Genomic DNA, 16,048 nt, shown 5'->3' on the forward strand with positions numbered 1-16,048 from the left:
TGAAGAAAAGTTCTTCATATGAATGATGTATTTATGAAACTACTGCTTTCATAAGTTATTTTTAAGAGAGACCAAAGAAAAGGAACAGGCTGTGGGTAAAACAACTGTGTGTTAGTTCAACACTGATTTTGATCTGAAGGGGATTGAATAGCTCTGCTCCTTGCTCAGTAATAGCGGCCAAAAACTACTGTTTTATGAGAGTTGCACTATTTAATGCAACAGTAAGGAAATGGGAACAGTGAAGAGAAAAAAAATCAGCTGTGATGGAATGTTGAGGAAAAGTAGTTTAGAGATGTAACTAACCTTGAAAAAAGCAGAGTTACTGCTGCAAGAACTGTCAGTCAAGAGCTGAACTGCAGCTGGAAATAAAGGGAAGTGCACAAGTGGGAAGCCTGGAACAAAGTAATTGGGACATCTGAGGGACAGAAGCTCTTGACTCTGGCTGCAGTGCTACAGAATCCATGTCCTTATGCTGCTGTAGCACAGTGATGCTCAGGTTTACACCCCAATAAATCATTTAGCAGAGACCACACCATTGAGGGATAAAACTTTATTTAAAAAAATTTCACTTGACACATAATTCTTGGTTGAGGTAAGTGAATGCACCAGCTGAGAGAACACCCTTCAGGACTGGATTTCACACAGCACTCTGCTCCTTGCAACGCTCCAATAGCTACAGGTGGAAAACTAAAAAAGTGTCAAGTTTTCTGTCCAGCTGAACTCTGCTGCGGAAGGACAGAATTTTACCCTTTTTCATTCAAGCCTCTTCTGATTCTTTGCATACTTTGTTACTTTATTACTCAGGTCTCTTGCCCTGAGACTCTTCACCCCCTGGCAGGTTTAAAAGGTGCAGCACTAAGGGGTGGCTGAGCAGTACCTGACCTGCACTTTGGACAGCTAGGCTTGTGCCATGTTAAACAACAACAAAACACCCCAACAAAAACCCCAATAGAAACCCCAAACCAACCCCCATTGGCAGCTGCCCTTGTTGAACACACAACAGCTAAAGACTGAATCAGAGAACTATGTCTGTTGCCATCCTTGGCTCCCAAGGGGAGCAACAAGGGGTCTCCTCCAGCCCCTCACAGTCACCTCAGGCTGCTTCATAGGTATATTCTGAACAAGCTGTCACAGCGTTACCATCTCTGGAAGTACCTGAATTCAAGGCTTAAGCTTTATTTTCTAATATGCAAGTAAATATCCTGCAGAATCAAGTCTGATGCTCCTCCAAAAGCATATGAAAAGGTACCTGACCCGCTGGTACCTCACAAGTGTAGATATTCACTATTTTAGCTTCCATATGGTAAAAGTACTAAGTTACAACTAGTACCTGACACCTGAAGTAAGTGAAATCACCAGCATTAATACGTGGAGCAAGATTTAGGTTGGCTGCTAGCTGGAGTGCCAGCCTGCCCCTCTCTGAGCAGGACTGGTACTGTTTGATCCTGGCTACAGGAAAAGAACCACATTTTAAAAGTAGTTGAAAATACTCTTCACAGGATAACTCTTACCACTGAAAGCACAGCTCAGCAGATACTCCCCAATAGTGAAATAGTTAAGCTTGAAGAACTGGTAATACTGCAGCCTTTTGGTTGCTAACACTGGATAATTTTACCTGTAGGTATCCAGTCTTCCCCACTTCATGTCTTACAGCAAGTTCCAACCTCGCTTTCCCCTGTGTGAGCTCTTTGCATCTGTCTGGATCTACTTAGGGCTTGTTTCTTCCTGTAAATGGCATAAATACCAACTCCCTGTTCTGAAGTTCTTGTAGCCCTGCTACAGGTGCCTGGGGAAAAAATGCAGCAGGATGACTGATCTGTTTGTACTGACAACATGAGTATGGGACATGCTCATCCAAGGTAAATTAAGGCTTTTTATGCTAGCGTAGGGGGCTAATGCAGCGTGGTGACACTGAAGGCCAGACTGATTGTCTACGTTGTATAAAAATACTACTATTTTAACATGCTAAAATAGATTTAATTTTAACTGAACTTGAGGTAAGACGACCCTCAGTGAGTGTTACTTGAAAATAGGCTTTAAATCCAGTAGTACTGCTAGCTTTTGACCAGGAATAGGCTCTCTTTGATAAGCTCATTCTAAACCTTGGTTGCTCCTTAGGGGAAATAGTGATAACTTTATGTAACTTCTGAATTGAAAGTCAATTCATCAATCATAATTTCTTATCCCATCCTACTAATGGATGAGAGAGTAAATTACCACCATCTGCTCCATTTTGACTGTCAGAGGTTACCTCTGTGACAGTGGGGTCTGTGAGACGCCCATACCCAGCACCTATCTCTGTTACCTCCCAAGGTGGATCTCCAGCAGGAACTGCAGCTTGCTTGGGCAGCTCAGACCACCAACCTGCACTATTGCACACACTAGTTTTCCAGGAATCCTGCACATCGGAACAGCGCTTCCACTGTCTCTGTTGTTGGACAATAGAAAGAAGGTTGTCTCCAAGTCCTAGAAGGGCTCTGTGAGGAATCACAGCTGCCAATCTGCATGTCATGCCTAAGTACTGAATTGCTAAGACTTGCTCTGATGGTAACTTTAACTAGGGAAGACATTGAGAGCAGATAAGGATAACTGTCCTACTCTAGGTATTGGTCTAGTCTGAGGCAAGCTTCCACACCAAGCTGACATAAGCATCACCATGAGCTCCTCTAGAAAAATATATTCCAAGTGAACAACAGTTCAAGAAATACCTGGGAATAAGGCACTTAAGTGAGACATTAACAGACTGGCTACATATTTAAACACACATTATGGCTCAGAAGTCCTTGCTCTGGAGGAATGAACAGTACCGTGTGTGGAAGAAAGGGCTGTGCATGCGGAACCCACTATCCCTTCATACAATTAAGGCAGCGTTGTGCACAAGGAAGCATAGCAGGACATTGCTGCTCTAAATACTGTGCTTGTTTTGAGTGGTATAAATTAAACTTTGGTCCATTACCACCCCTTCACCCCCTAAATGTTTACAGGCTTATTTCACAGAACAGCAGCATTAAGCAAAGTTAATTCTACACAACACACGTACCCTGAGACTAGAGTACAATGAAATACTGACAAAAATCAAGTCTGGAGGAGAAAAGGGAAAGGGCTGGTGGACTGCTTAAATTAATTTGCCTACACAAATGCCTGTTTCTAACTTTTTCCAGAGTAACAAATCCAATGTTTCACAATTACTTGTTTAAATGAATCCAGTAGGAAGTACAATATAGTGGTGTTCAAGTAGTATAAGGACAGGGTTTTGTTAACAGCTTGTTGATGACAAACAACTGGAAACCCAGGTTTTAACATAACACCTTTAGAGCAAGAACAAAAATCCCTTTACTCGCTGCTAGAACACCAAAACTTTCCAGCCTGGGTATGAAAATGAACATCCAAAGTACAAGGAGCCACAGCACTGATCAAGTACCCAGTCAAAGACCACTTCTCTGTTGTTGGAGCTAATGGTTACCCGGAGCTTGAAGTTTCCTCCCTCGTTGCTGGAAGGCCCCAAGTGCACAACTTCCATGTCAAACGTCACCGTCGATCCAGAAGTAACAGCAGGCAGTTGGTTTGTCATCTCTTTTCCGTTTACAAACACTGCCCCTGAAACAGTCCAGATAGCAAATGTTATTGCTCACTTTCTGTACATGCCAACATGCAATACTGTGTCTCCCTGGTTTTTGCAGGAAAGGAAAGCAACCCTGCCCCATTCCTTTTTGTCACATCAAACAGGTTGCAGTAACTGCAAGCAGGAAAAGTTGATCCATGATCTCACCAAAGATTTTAACTGCACAAGCAGTATGTACATAAAAGCTGGATGAAGTTGCTTGTATGTGATCCAGGGATGTAAAAAACCAGGGGCTATTGGACTGGGGAAATACAAAGTACCACATTCTTCAGTTACGGGATTCACTCACCATTTGTGCTAATGCACACGGCTTTATCCCGCTGCAAGGAATCGCAGCCATTCTGCTGCTCCACGCACACTCCCAGGCTGTCTCGTCTGTCTGGCTGTCCCACAGTTTCAATTCTACCAAGCAAAAAGTCAAGTCAAACCCTGAAGCTTTAAATCAAAACATACAATGAAATCCAGACAGTCAGAGCCTGTCACACCAGAGCTCTGTGCTGTGCTCAGGGCTTTCAGCAGACTCACCCGCTCTTTTGGGGAGATCCCTGTTGAATCTGGTCCTACTGAAGTCCTACCAACAGCTCCATTGAGCAACACTCTTTGCTATGAATCTGTATAAAACATGAATCTGCTTCCTACAAACCTTCATTGCTATTTAAAAAACTCTCCACTGTCACAGCTTAGTCTTTTGGAACAATTTCCAGTTGTCTGGAACAACCAATATGCACAAACCTGCAATCTACCATCATCTGCACCAGGTTACTGCTCAGCATCATGTACTATGGTAAGACAGCTGTGGCTTCAGCAGGTATTTAAAAAGTGTGACTGATACAGGGGGTTTGAGCCCTGCTGTATTCTGCTGCAAAGGGGTGGGGTGGAAGGCTGATGTGTTCTGCTGGTGGTGGGTTATTGGGTTTGGGGACATGGGGTTTTGTGGGTTTTTAAATAATAAAAATGGGACAACTCTGCGTTAAAACCAATGTCTAGAAGAGCATTTACAAGTCTGGCTTCTGCTCAGCTGCATTTAGGATTTTGGTCCTGGGAAAGGATGTCTGAACAGAAGTTGTGCAAGGGACCTGGGATGCAGTTCCCTTTGGGCCCTCGCAGCGGAGCAGGGCTGCACTTTGTACGCTAACAGGCTCTGCTGTACTTTAGCCATTTTTCTTGTACTGCTGTCTCTCAAAGGTGCTAAATCATAGCAGAGAGCCTGAGTGACTCAGGAAACTCAGATGGTCTTTTCTAGATAGTAAACCAGCGGTTATTCCATTACAGCTTGAGATAGAACAGCACCGATATGTGGTTGTTGCCAAACAACAAAAACTTCAGCAGAAGCTTTTAAGAGCTGGAAATGAAACTGGGCAGCAGACTGGGACACAATGGGTTAACTCAAGACGAACAGGGAAGATAAAATTGGAACCATGTTTTACTTTTGCACTCCATTAGGTTTTTCAGTCCCCTGGGAGCGTCGCTGGGATAGCAAAAGCCTTGTACTGAAAAGCAGTGGGGAAAAGAAAAATCCAAGAAGCTTTTACTTTGGAAGTGATCCACAGTGTCTGCCCAAAACAACTTTAAATGAGATTTCAAATTCATTTTGATACTTTACTCTAGATTTTAAACTCTGCCTCAGTTACTGGTTAAGCTTTATAAGCAGCTATTGATCTGTAAACTTTGTGCCTAACATGAACATTAATTCATTCCATCCCTAGTTAAAGGAGCCTTTCTTGCGTTTTGGATTGGAAATAAGTGTTTGTACAGTCACAAGAATGACCAAAAATGCATAATATAAACCCATTAAAAAGTACGAATTCTGTCATGTCAATCTGTATCCACTTACTTGTTAGTTTATATATACCCTTTAGCAGAGCACTGTCAAGGTGACTGGGCCACCAGCAGTAGGAAGAAAGAAAACATCAACCAAGTAAGAGGACAGCAAATGCACTGAGGAGGAGCAGTGTTACAGCAGAGTGGGAACTTTTACCAGGGAGTCAGCCCAGGTTCTAGGTGCAGTGCTCTCAATGGCACCCATGCTGGACCCAGGCTGAGGCCATGCTTTTATCATGCACTTCTCTATTCCTCACATCCAGGCCTCCCAGCATCGGGCCTGCCCTCCCAGGGAGCAGACTGGGCTGCATACTAATGCTGAGTAGGAAAGAGCCAAACCTTCCTGACACCACCAAGAGGAAGCAAAACCTGAGTGCGTAAGACAACAGCCAAGTTGTAATTCCTCCTCTCACATGCATAGGGACGAGGACAAGGATCTGGCATAGACCACCATTCCTTTCCTTCCTAGGTTTTGATTTTTCAGCAATTAATAACCAGCCCAAGACAAAGAGCCCAAGTACAGCAGAATATCACTGCACAATCTCCTAAGCTTTACTTTATGAGGCTGTTTTTTTCCTATCACATTAACCAAGTTATGATCCCTGGGACTTAAAACTTTTTAAATCCCACAGACTACGTGGGAGAACAATGCTCAGGGGAACACAACACTGCTCAAATCCCTTCTCACCACTTCCCATGCTGCAGAGCAAAACCTTGCCTCTGCCACTGCAGCACACAGACACTGAACCAGTTCAACCACCACCAGTTTCCATTTGTCTCAGGGCACAGAGAAGTAAATATGTAGGTGATCACACACACACTTTCTTTGCATTAGCTCTCAGCAGAGCTGTGGTGGGTTCCTGACAAAGTCAGCGTGATCTTCATAGGGCTTCTGCTGCATGATCCCAGCCACCAGCCTGGCCAGAATGAGCATCATTCCCCACTGCAAGCAAAAGCTTCCGAGAGAGCAGAGCAGGTCACTGTGGAGAAACATTCCCTTTCCTAAGGGCAGCTCCCTGAAGGCTGCAAAGAAACACGATGAGCCTTGACTTGAAGCAATGATGTTTTCCTACAACTTGTCCAAATGCCTCACCCTCAGAGGACAACTGAAGCAGTCTATCTTTAAAGAGCAGATACAAAGCATTGTGTTTACCACAGCTTCACTTTTCACTGATCACACAAGAAGACAAAGCTGCTTTACAAACATCTGTAACGTGAACCTTGCTTGCTTGCTTTGCTCTGCAAGCCACATACCCCCCCCTGCGAATACACTTTTGTTTCAACAGATGGAGAAAGCCAACCACCAAGTACTACAGCTCCCTGCAGTGGAAAATCTCACACACTTGCAAACAAGAAGCTACTCTTGGACGAGGAACACAACCGATACTTGAGGTCGTCTTCAGTCTTAAGATCGTGTCATTATAGTTCTTGTGGACATGTGCTTGTCAGTGCTCTGCCATCCTGAAACAATCTCCTCTTGGAGAGGAGTCCACGTTACCAAAATGCACAGCAGAAGATTTACATGTGCTACCAATAAAAAAAGATAAAAGGCATCAGTCTGAAACAGAACCAAGGGAAACCTCAAAGTTCTGCCTTTAATTTCACAGGCATTTCTGAGCCAAGAGATGTTAAATCCAGCAACAGATTTCAAATAAAAACTTTAGATCCTTTTATCCCGTCTCAAACAGGGCAACTGAATATACCCTCATACTACAACCATCTAAAGTTAAGATAATTCATTACCAGGGAGGGAGAAATAAACCACCATGGAATAAGTCACAAAAATATCATTAACAGCCCCCTTAAATTGCCTGAGGGTTGCCTACTGTACAAGTAGTTTTATTTAACCAGGGAAAGATGGGATAGAGCTTCAGAGGCTCTGAGGTCTGTAATTACAACTAACATATCCACAAGGACATTCCTCATACCCCGTTAAACAGCATCAACGGAGGCAGCAAAGCTGCTGAGGTTTTTAATCACATTCTGTGTCAAATTGAATTTCACAGGATCCCTTTTCCACTCAGGATATTGTAATCCCAGATTCAAGCAGTAGTCTGATGAGCACTGTTTAGTTCAGACGTTAAAGAATTCAGTGCAAGCCTGTCATCCTTGCCTGTCCCAACACCACATATAATGTTTTAAAGTTCAAAGTCTTCAGAGCTTGTGGACAGCCTGGGAAGGAAAGCACTCACTGACACAAGGTTAAGAAGAACCAGTGGCAAACCTCCACTGACATCTGACCAGCCAGTAACAGCTGCTTCAAAACTCAAGGAAGTTCAACATTCCACAGACTTGCTCAGCATAGGCCGTATTTTACCATCCCTTGGGAGTTCACTTGTTGCTGTTTTAGGTAGCTGCAGGTCCTACAAAAACATCAGGTGTTTTCCTAAAGAGCCAGGAAGTATCACAAAGAGAGGGAAGTTCAGACTTCATGTAGACACACTACCTTGAGTGGGGCTGAGCTGATATAAAACTCAAACACACACCATGACTCAGGTTTACACACACTTCAGATGTAACAGCCCACAGGAGATGCACCAGACAACAGCTCCCCAGAGAGTACTTGCCTGAATGTTAACGTTTGCCCGCAGAAATACGTGGGAGCCTTGGAGTAGAGCACACCGCAGGACTGGGAATCATTTCGAAGTGCGATGTTTCTCCGACTACTCAAGCTGTATCCCTCCAAACCAGTTGTCCATTCTTCAAAGGAGAAAACAGGGGAAAAAAATAAAGGCATGAGAAGCACGAACCTCAACTCAACTCACTACTGCCTGTGCAGAATCCAGTCAGTCACAACGTCCACTCAGTTTACCTCAATACAAAGCTTAAGCTGTGGTAAGAAGAGGGGCTGGTTTTGCCATCTCTGAGAGAGAGATTTCTTTTTCAAATGATTTGCAAACACAGAAAGTATTTCCCAGCTCACAGAGCTCAGCAGAATTTCACTTTGCTGCAACCCCTGAAGCCATATTGTAGGCAAAGGAAAACCTTCATTACCCACTGCCCGAATTTGCAAGTGAAGAGAAAATGTAGGTGTTTCTCTCTCCAAGACAAAAGCTTGTTTTGAGACTGTAGTCACCAAAACATGCTTAGGTAGGGATGAGGGAGAAGGAAAAAAATGTTTTGCTTCTGGCTCATTGATGCTTTCCAAGGCTAAGCAATGAGCTACCTGCTGGAAAGGCTCACTACCTATCCCTCACACTAGGAAGCAAAGGCTAAATGGTAGGATAAAAGGATAGTTCTTCATACCTTACACACACACACACTAAGGACACCCCATCATCATACAAAAAGCAGCTCCAGAAGTCATTCAGCTACAGAGCTTTAGGAGTGCTGCACTGATGAGACAGGCTTAAGATGAAGATGGACAGCAAGGAAACGGTACCGTGGGGCACTAGCGTGGTAGAGCCGATCTGAGGAACACTCCAGGGGCTCCACTCCTGCCGCCCATCTCTTCGGGCACAGACTCTGAACTGGTAATCAACATTGGGGTCGATGTGCAGCACCACGAACTCCGTCTCCGAGCCAACATACACATCTTCAAAGTGACTGGCAGTACCCTTCCGATACTGCAGTCGGTAATCTTGTGGTATAAAGTCCTCATCCACCTACAGAAACATTTATTGCATTAATAAAGGACCCCTCTTTTCTTTCCTTTTGCCCCTGAAGTGGCACACGTTAGGCTAGTGCTGCAGGCTGCCATCAAAGGCAATTCAGAGTCACAAAGTATTAAAGAGCAGAAAGCATGTCTTATAGACATTAAAATCAGTCTGAACCAACTAATACAAAAAGAACTGTAAGAATTATTCAATTACAGTTTAAAAGTATCTAAAGAAGTAACATTTAACAGAAGGCTTTTCAATCTAGCAGAGATCTAACAAGATCCTTCAGCCAAAAGCTGAAGACAAATCTGCAGAAGAAATTCAGTGCCAGTTTTTAACAGCAAGGGAAACCCACTTATCCTTCATAAACTGTTCCAAGGAATCATTTCCAATTCTTTGGTATCTTTAAGTCAAAAGAGATTATCATTCCCATACCCTCCCCCCCAAAAAAACAACCCTCCACAGCTCTACTCTTCCATGAACATGACCAACTTCAGGGAACTCCTCTAGAGCACAGAAAATCAGACCACATGTGACAACAGTGCCTATGGTTTTACAGTCTGAGTCCGCATCCTTCACCAGGTAAGGGTGGCTGACCAACAGCTGGCTGTTGCTAGAAAAAGTTTGTATAATGCTGCCAAGGGCCGCAGAGCTGTCCAACAACAACTAAACCACATCAAAGCACAGCAGTGATTTACCAAAAAATAGGTTTTGGGTGTTGAAGAGAAATGTTACTTGACTAGCTAATGCCAGTATTCAAATATTTTCTCTTTCTATCCACTGCATCTCCCTAAAATCACAAATGTGTGTAGGGGTAAAAACATAACAGGACAGGCCCAGCCTTATCCTGGGTCTGCTAAAATCTTCAAAGGGAACAACAGCATCGCCTCAGCAAATGAAGTTCAGTCTCACTGAGTGTGTTTGGCTGTTATTGCCACCCAGACAAACCACTCGCTTCCACAGCACAAATGGCTACTTGTGAATCACCTGTCAAACACACACACCAGGATTTCTTGGCCTTGTTTGTACATCATCATCACAGACAGATCACACCCTGGTGTTTGTTTAGTGGGAAGGGTATACGAAGGAGTCCCTTCCTGCTTGTCCAGTAGCTGGCACTTGCTTAAGCCTGGGAAGCAGGGGCAGCAGTGCTTTCAGCTGCCCCTCCTGACTTTCCACACTCAGGGAAGCAGACTGCAAGGGAGAGGTGCGCTGGTGTGTCAGCCCCTTCTGCCTGCAGATGGGAGCAGGGAGAGCCCAACAGCAAGAGTCTCACACATCAGCGTCCCTGCCAAGTAGGCACAAATCCCAGTGCCAACCACAGCATCACTAGGTTACCCTGCCTTTAAATGAGGCCATCACCTTAAAAATCTCTTCTAAAGCTTCTAACTACACACTGAAGTGGATTATTCCTTTGAAGGCAGTAGAGAATCCAGAATCAAAGTGGCTTTTTCAGCATCTTTCAACAAAACTGAATTCTGACTGATTTTCACTCAGGATATTTTACCCACCTTACACCATCGGACTAAAATACCTCCAGGCTTCTCAACAAATTCCTCCAGCTGTACAGGCGGGCGAGATGCCACAGTTCCATGCCTGAATATTTGATTTTTCAATATAGTAAGAAGGCAGTCATCCAACTGGGCAGATAAACAAGGCACATCAACCAAGGAGGGCACTTCTGGTAAGCTGAGAAAGGAAAGTTTGTTGTAATGGAAGGGGCTTGCTTCTACAAATTCATATTTCATCCATACAGTTGAGTCTGTGCAAATTTGCAAAGAGAGAACAGCTGCAGAAATTGGCATGTGCATTTCAAACTTAAAAGACTCAGAAAACATTGTGTTTCAGCCCTAACCAGACTGTTTCTCAGTAAATACTCTGAAATACAGGCTGTTCCACAAGGAGTGGTTTCATCATTCACAAATAAACAGCCTATATTTCTACAGAACATATGGAGGTTGAAAACTACTCCGTTCTGTGACTGCCAGCCCCATCAAAGTGTAGGAAACAAACAGGACAGTAACACCTCAAACGAATCTTTTAAGGCAACGAAGCGGAAGGCTTTTGTTTCAAAGGAGGAAAGACCATGGGCACAAGAAGGGCACATGTGCCTCTGCCTCAGATCACCTCAGTGTGTCAGTATCTTACCTATCTAGCTGAATATGTAAAGCTTTTTTTGTAAAGATGCAAAGTTTCTCATTCTGCTGTCCCACATCTCCATGGACTGCACTCTCTCCTGCAATAAAAATATTCCTAATGAGACAACGTCCAAGACAGGCATTCTTTGCTTCAAAGAGTAACCAGTTCTGACACGAACAACCAATTACACATGAAGCATTCTCAGCACTTCTGTTAGACTCTAAGCTAGAAAACACAATTATAGTTAACAATATAAAGCCTATCCAGCAACTTTTGAAGCTCTCAAAGCTTCCTGTAGACACACCCGTAACAGATGTGATAATTTGCCTCAGGTCTCGCACAGTAGCAGAACTGGGGTCAGATGCCAGAAAGGAGGATTATCAATCCCCTCCTCCACCTGCTTTAAAGGAAGAAAAAAGCAAAGCACCTTCACCCATCAGAAAATAAAACAGCAGGAGCTTAAAAGCAAAAAATCATTTCAAGCATTGTTCTGTTTGCTACAATTTAAATGTGACTACTGTCAGAATGAAGGACAGAATCCATGCATTGAAGTGTGGAGATGAATCTAAATCTTTTCATAAGCTTTCCATATAAAGTAGTGTCCCACACTTCAGCTTACAGAGATGTGTGCTGTGTTCTGCTATCTGATGACTTTATGGTAATTTACAACATAAGCAAGCTCAGTCCTTTTCCAAATGGGGGATTACAAATGTTACAGATCTCTAAAGAAAAGCAAACGTCATAATTGGCAGCAGGAGGTTTAATAACCACAGAGGTTTAACTCCTCTCTGACTCAGATGCAACGCCTGCTCAGTTTGATGACTTGGCAACACTACTGCTGCAGAGGGAACGGTGACCCGTGAGATACAAGTGCACAGCTACTCAGGTTCTCATGAGATCTGATAGAAACTCGTACAAAACACAGGCAAACACCCTGTGATTCAGTAACTTGACATTTAAAAGAAGAGCAAGCTGACTATCAGCTGTCCCAGAGGCAAAAAACCCAACAAATAATTCTTCAATACTGCCACCACTGCAGCGGGCAGGAGCACAGAGCTCCCCCAGCCCACTCTTCCAGGACAGAGCCCACGTCTGAGTGGAAGCTGGTACATTTCCTACTCGTGGGAGACTGCTCAATGCACTTTAGTTCACAAAACTGAGATCATGTTGAAAGAAAGTTAAAGTTGAGACATGAGAACAATGCAAGGAAACTGCCAACATACTCATGGCTCAGACATGCTCTCAGTAGGTTCTCCAGTGTGGGGAAAACAGGCAAGAGTGACATTCTTTTCTGGCTAGGTATTTAGCATCAGTAGGGCACAAACTGGCCTTTACAGTAACATTCCACATGTCCATTTTTGTCTGCCTCATCCCCAGACTTTCTGGAGATTTTTGCCCATACAGTGGCCATTTCATCCCTCATGTTCCCCATCAACAGTGAACATAATCACACTTAGCAGGGAAGATAACTGCTTTACTGCTTTACTTCAGCTGCTATTTCACTAAGACACAAATAACTTTATTCAATCAACAGAGAAATGTTGTTATTATGGTACCAGAGATGTATTTTTTTCTTTTCAAGGTAGCTGGACATAATCCTCTTTCTAGTGCGAAGGGGTACGGAACATCTCTGTCTCAGTGAGACATTTCCAAAGGAGGTACTTCCCGCCCTTAAGGAGAAGCTACACTGACATATGTACACCCTAAGATCAGAGTGGAATATAAAAACATGGATTTGTAGGAGATAATACTGAACAGCTCTTCACTACATCTACCCAACTTCAACTTTTTCTTAACATTTGGTTGAGGGAAGTCCAAAATGAGCCAAACATGCTCATCATAACAGGGATATTCCAGACTTTGACACACACACTGGAAGGTAAAGCCAAGACTTAGTCTCAGATCCTGCCTTACCTTCCCGGAGCAGATCATCAGCCGTACTGACCCCGTGCTCTATTAGCTTCTGGCATTCATCCAAGGGTTTGATGCTCTCTTGTTCTATAGCATCCACTTCCTGCAGCAGGGACATCAGTCGCTCATCCAAGAGCTTCTTCAGGGTCCCTTTCAAGTCATTAAAATGTTGCTCAAGTACATCTCTGGTCAATGTTGCGCTTTCTCTGATCTAAATTCAGGTTAACAGGAAAGAAGGATTCAGGATAGAGGCAAAGGCCATGCACATCTTTTATTTTTCTGAACCACCTCATCTGCGTCTGCGGGAGAAAAGCTGTGTGTGGAGTCAGCTTAAAAAAAGGACCATTGGCAGTTAAACTAATGTAGCCATTTTTAGTACATGTATAGCAGGGAAGGAGGCAAAGAAACTAGCCTGGACAAGGGGAAGAGCGTATTAACTAAGCCAAATACAAACTGGGTTACGTGTACTTCAGTCAAGCAATTCTTCTTGTCAGAAAAGTCCAAATGCTCTGCAGGTCTTCACCTCCCACCCTCCAAAACTGCTGCAATCCTGTTCAAAACCCACTCTGCTACCATACACAGGTAATCCTCATTGGGAAGATGATAATATCAGGCTTTTAGAAGACTACAGAGAAGCACATTTTCAGGTCCTGTCACTTTACTGGATTTTTTTAATCCTTGTAAACTGCTTTCTTTACATTTTCTTTTCCAAATAGCCACCTTCGATTTGTCTGTGCTCCAGGGTTACAGGGCAGGGTGCACAGCGAGGCTGCTTTGATTTGGGAAGAGCCAGACCACAGAAGGTTCTACAAGTGCTTATTAAAATGGTTGCAAACTTGCTGAATCTGACTTTTAGGGAAGAGAACGCATGTGAACACCCCTGAGCTAAAGATGCAAAAGCCAGAAGTAAACATCTCCCAGCGAACAACTCTTCTAAGCCACACACACAAGGAAATGCTGCAACATGCACACGGCCTTACACGTAATTTCTAGCTCTTTAGAAGTACAGACAACCAACACAGGAAGTTCTCTGGTTAGGTAAAACAGATTTCCTCTTCAAGTAATATTCATGAAGCGCCGTAGCTGCCACACAGCTCGGTTTCCCTTCTCTTGTTATTTCAGCTCTTAGGAAAAAAAGGAAGTATTTAGCTTCGTGAAGGGGTGGGGTGGAGGAAGACAGAACAGGCACTTCTCTAAGCCCATTACCTCCACTGCATGCACACACAAATTCAACAAGTCAGCCTCACAGATAGCACTGGCTACAAAGAAGAGGAAACGCAAGCCCCTGAGCACAGAGAGCAGTGTGAGGTTTGCCGCCTTTCCTATTACATCAGCCCACCAGCCCCCAAATAATAAAGCTTCCACTATCTGAACCCCAGTCAAGGACATCCAGCACTTCTGCACACAGGGAATTCTTGGATGTGTGTTGCCTGGCTGATTCTCCGCAGACAAAACAGCACGTGGTCCTGAAGATAGGAAGAGGGAAAACAGAAACATGCACACGAGCAAAGCAATTCCGCCAGAGAGGAAAAGGAAAGCAAGGTAAGCTCACTAAGCACTCCCAGGCACTGCAGAGGCAAACTGGCTCCGTCCCAGTGCGTTCGGAGTTATCAGGAAACACTCTGAGATGACAAGGTTTGGATTAAAGACAGTCATGAACAATTCATTTTCTTAAGTAGCTTGTGGTTTCCAAGATGACTAATTAGCTGTGCAGTGATCGCCCACATTCACTCAGCAGCAGGACACTACCCTCGCAGATTTATAGCAGATCTCTATGCTAATGGAATCTGCTTCAGAAAAATTATCAGGTCACCACAAATACATCTTTTGAGTTTAGTTTTGGGTTCTTTTTATTTATCCCTTGCAGAATTGAACCGAAGATGGTAAAGCATTGGCTCTAGTCTGCAAAAAACCCTTAGAGAATGCCTCAGCAGAGAAGCCAGCTCTTCAGTGGCTCCCTGCAATCTCCTTACCCACAGCTGCCTATCTCACCACACATCTCCAGCATGGTGTGGGGGGTGTGGGTTACCAGCCCCAATGGAAACCCTCCTGTGGCTCCAGTGCACAGCTGCAGAAAAACCAGCTAACCTGGAATGCTGGCAACACTTGGATGTGACCCACAGAGTACGTGACCCACGGGATTTGGTGCATGGGGACAGCAGAGTTCAGGATAGTGACCAACTAGAGCAACTTGCCTAGATGGGTGTCCTTTAGATGTGAGGGAATAAGACAGGCAGGGAGCTCCCTATAAAATACGACCTAGCATCCCAACTGCTTTAGAAAACATAGTTCCTTCGGACACCTTTATTCTTGCCTAGGACGCCTCCCTGTGATCCCCGAAAGCCAGGCTCTGCTCAGTAACAGACGCACCCGTTTCTCCCCGACACTTTCTGCATCTGCCCATCCCCGCGTCCTCCCTCCGCCACCGGCACCCACCGAGCCCCGGCAGCACCGCCCGCCCCGGTCCCCGCCCTCCTCCTTCCCTGCACGGCCGAGCCGAGCTGCGGCACCCTGCAGACACAGATAAGCACGGCCCCGGGTGCGAAGCGGCCCCGCCGCTGCCCGGGGCACGCTCACTGACCGCGGCCACCCCCGGCCCGCCGCCCCGCGGGGCAGGCGGTGAGCACCACCCGGGCAGCCCCGTCCTGTCCCGTCTCGCCTCCCTACCTGCTTCCGCGCCTGGTGCAGCCCCCGCAGCCGCTGCTCCAGCTCCCGCCGGTAGCTCCGCGCCGCCTCGATGCTTTCCCGAGCCTCCTGCAAGAGGAACCGCACCTCGGTCTCCGCGTCGGCCTCCATGGGCAGCCGCGGCGGCGAGGCACCCCGCGGGGCGGGGCGGGGCGGCGGGCGGGCCTCGCCCCCGGAAGGGCCGCACATCCGGGCGCCGTGCCCCGCGGGGCGGAGCGGGAAGCGCGGCGGGGAGCCGGCGGAGCGGGCGGCGGCACCGGCCTGGGGGGCG

At 45.3% G+C, this 16,048-nt stretch overlaps 1 protein-coding gene across 1 annotated transcript; it reads right to left on the minus strand.

The window, feature by feature from the left end:
• Window positions 1–535: 535 nt before the first annotated feature.
• CRLF3 (cytokine receptor like factor 3) lies at window positions 536–16,046 on the minus strand. Its single transcript, XM_030506161.1, has 8 exons — window positions 15,760–16,046; window positions 13,096–13,303; window positions 11,191–11,278; window positions 10,554–10,731; window positions 8,826–9,048; window positions 8,011–8,143; window positions 3,912–4,024; window positions 536–3,597 (listed from the first exon to the last, which is right to left on the minus strand). The coding sequence occupies exons 1-8, from the start codon at window positions 15,964–15,966 to the stop codon at window positions 3,344–3,346; spliced, it is 1,404 nt and encodes a 467-aa protein (XP_030362021.1). The 5' UTR covers window positions 15,967–16,046; the 3' UTR covers window positions 536–3,343.
• Window positions 16,047–16,048: the final 2 nt, after the last annotated feature.

Source organism: Strigops habroptila, chromosome 14 (genome assembly GCF_004027225.2).
Source record: "Strigops habroptila isolate Jane chromosome 14, bStrHab1.2.pri, whole genome shotgun sequence".
Taxonomy (NCBI): domain Eukaryota; kingdom Metazoa; phylum Chordata; class Aves; order Psittaciformes; family Psittacidae; genus Strigops; species Strigops habroptila.

Bases quoted from the DNA above. Each gene is read 5' to 3' on its own strand.
- CRLF3 (XM_030506161.1), bottom strand. From the start codon at position 15,966: ATGTGCGGCCCTTCCGGGGGCGAGGCCCGCCCGCCGCCCCGCCCCGCC. The intron at 13,304-15,759 runs GTAGGGAGGCGA...ACCTGAATTTAG, and splicing joins TGCACCAGGCGCGGAAGCAG to ATCAGAGAAAGCGCAACATT. The intron at 8,144-8,825 runs GTACCGTTTCCT...TCTCCTTTGAAG, and splicing joins TACCACGCTAGTGCCCCACG to AATGGACAACTGGTTTGGAG.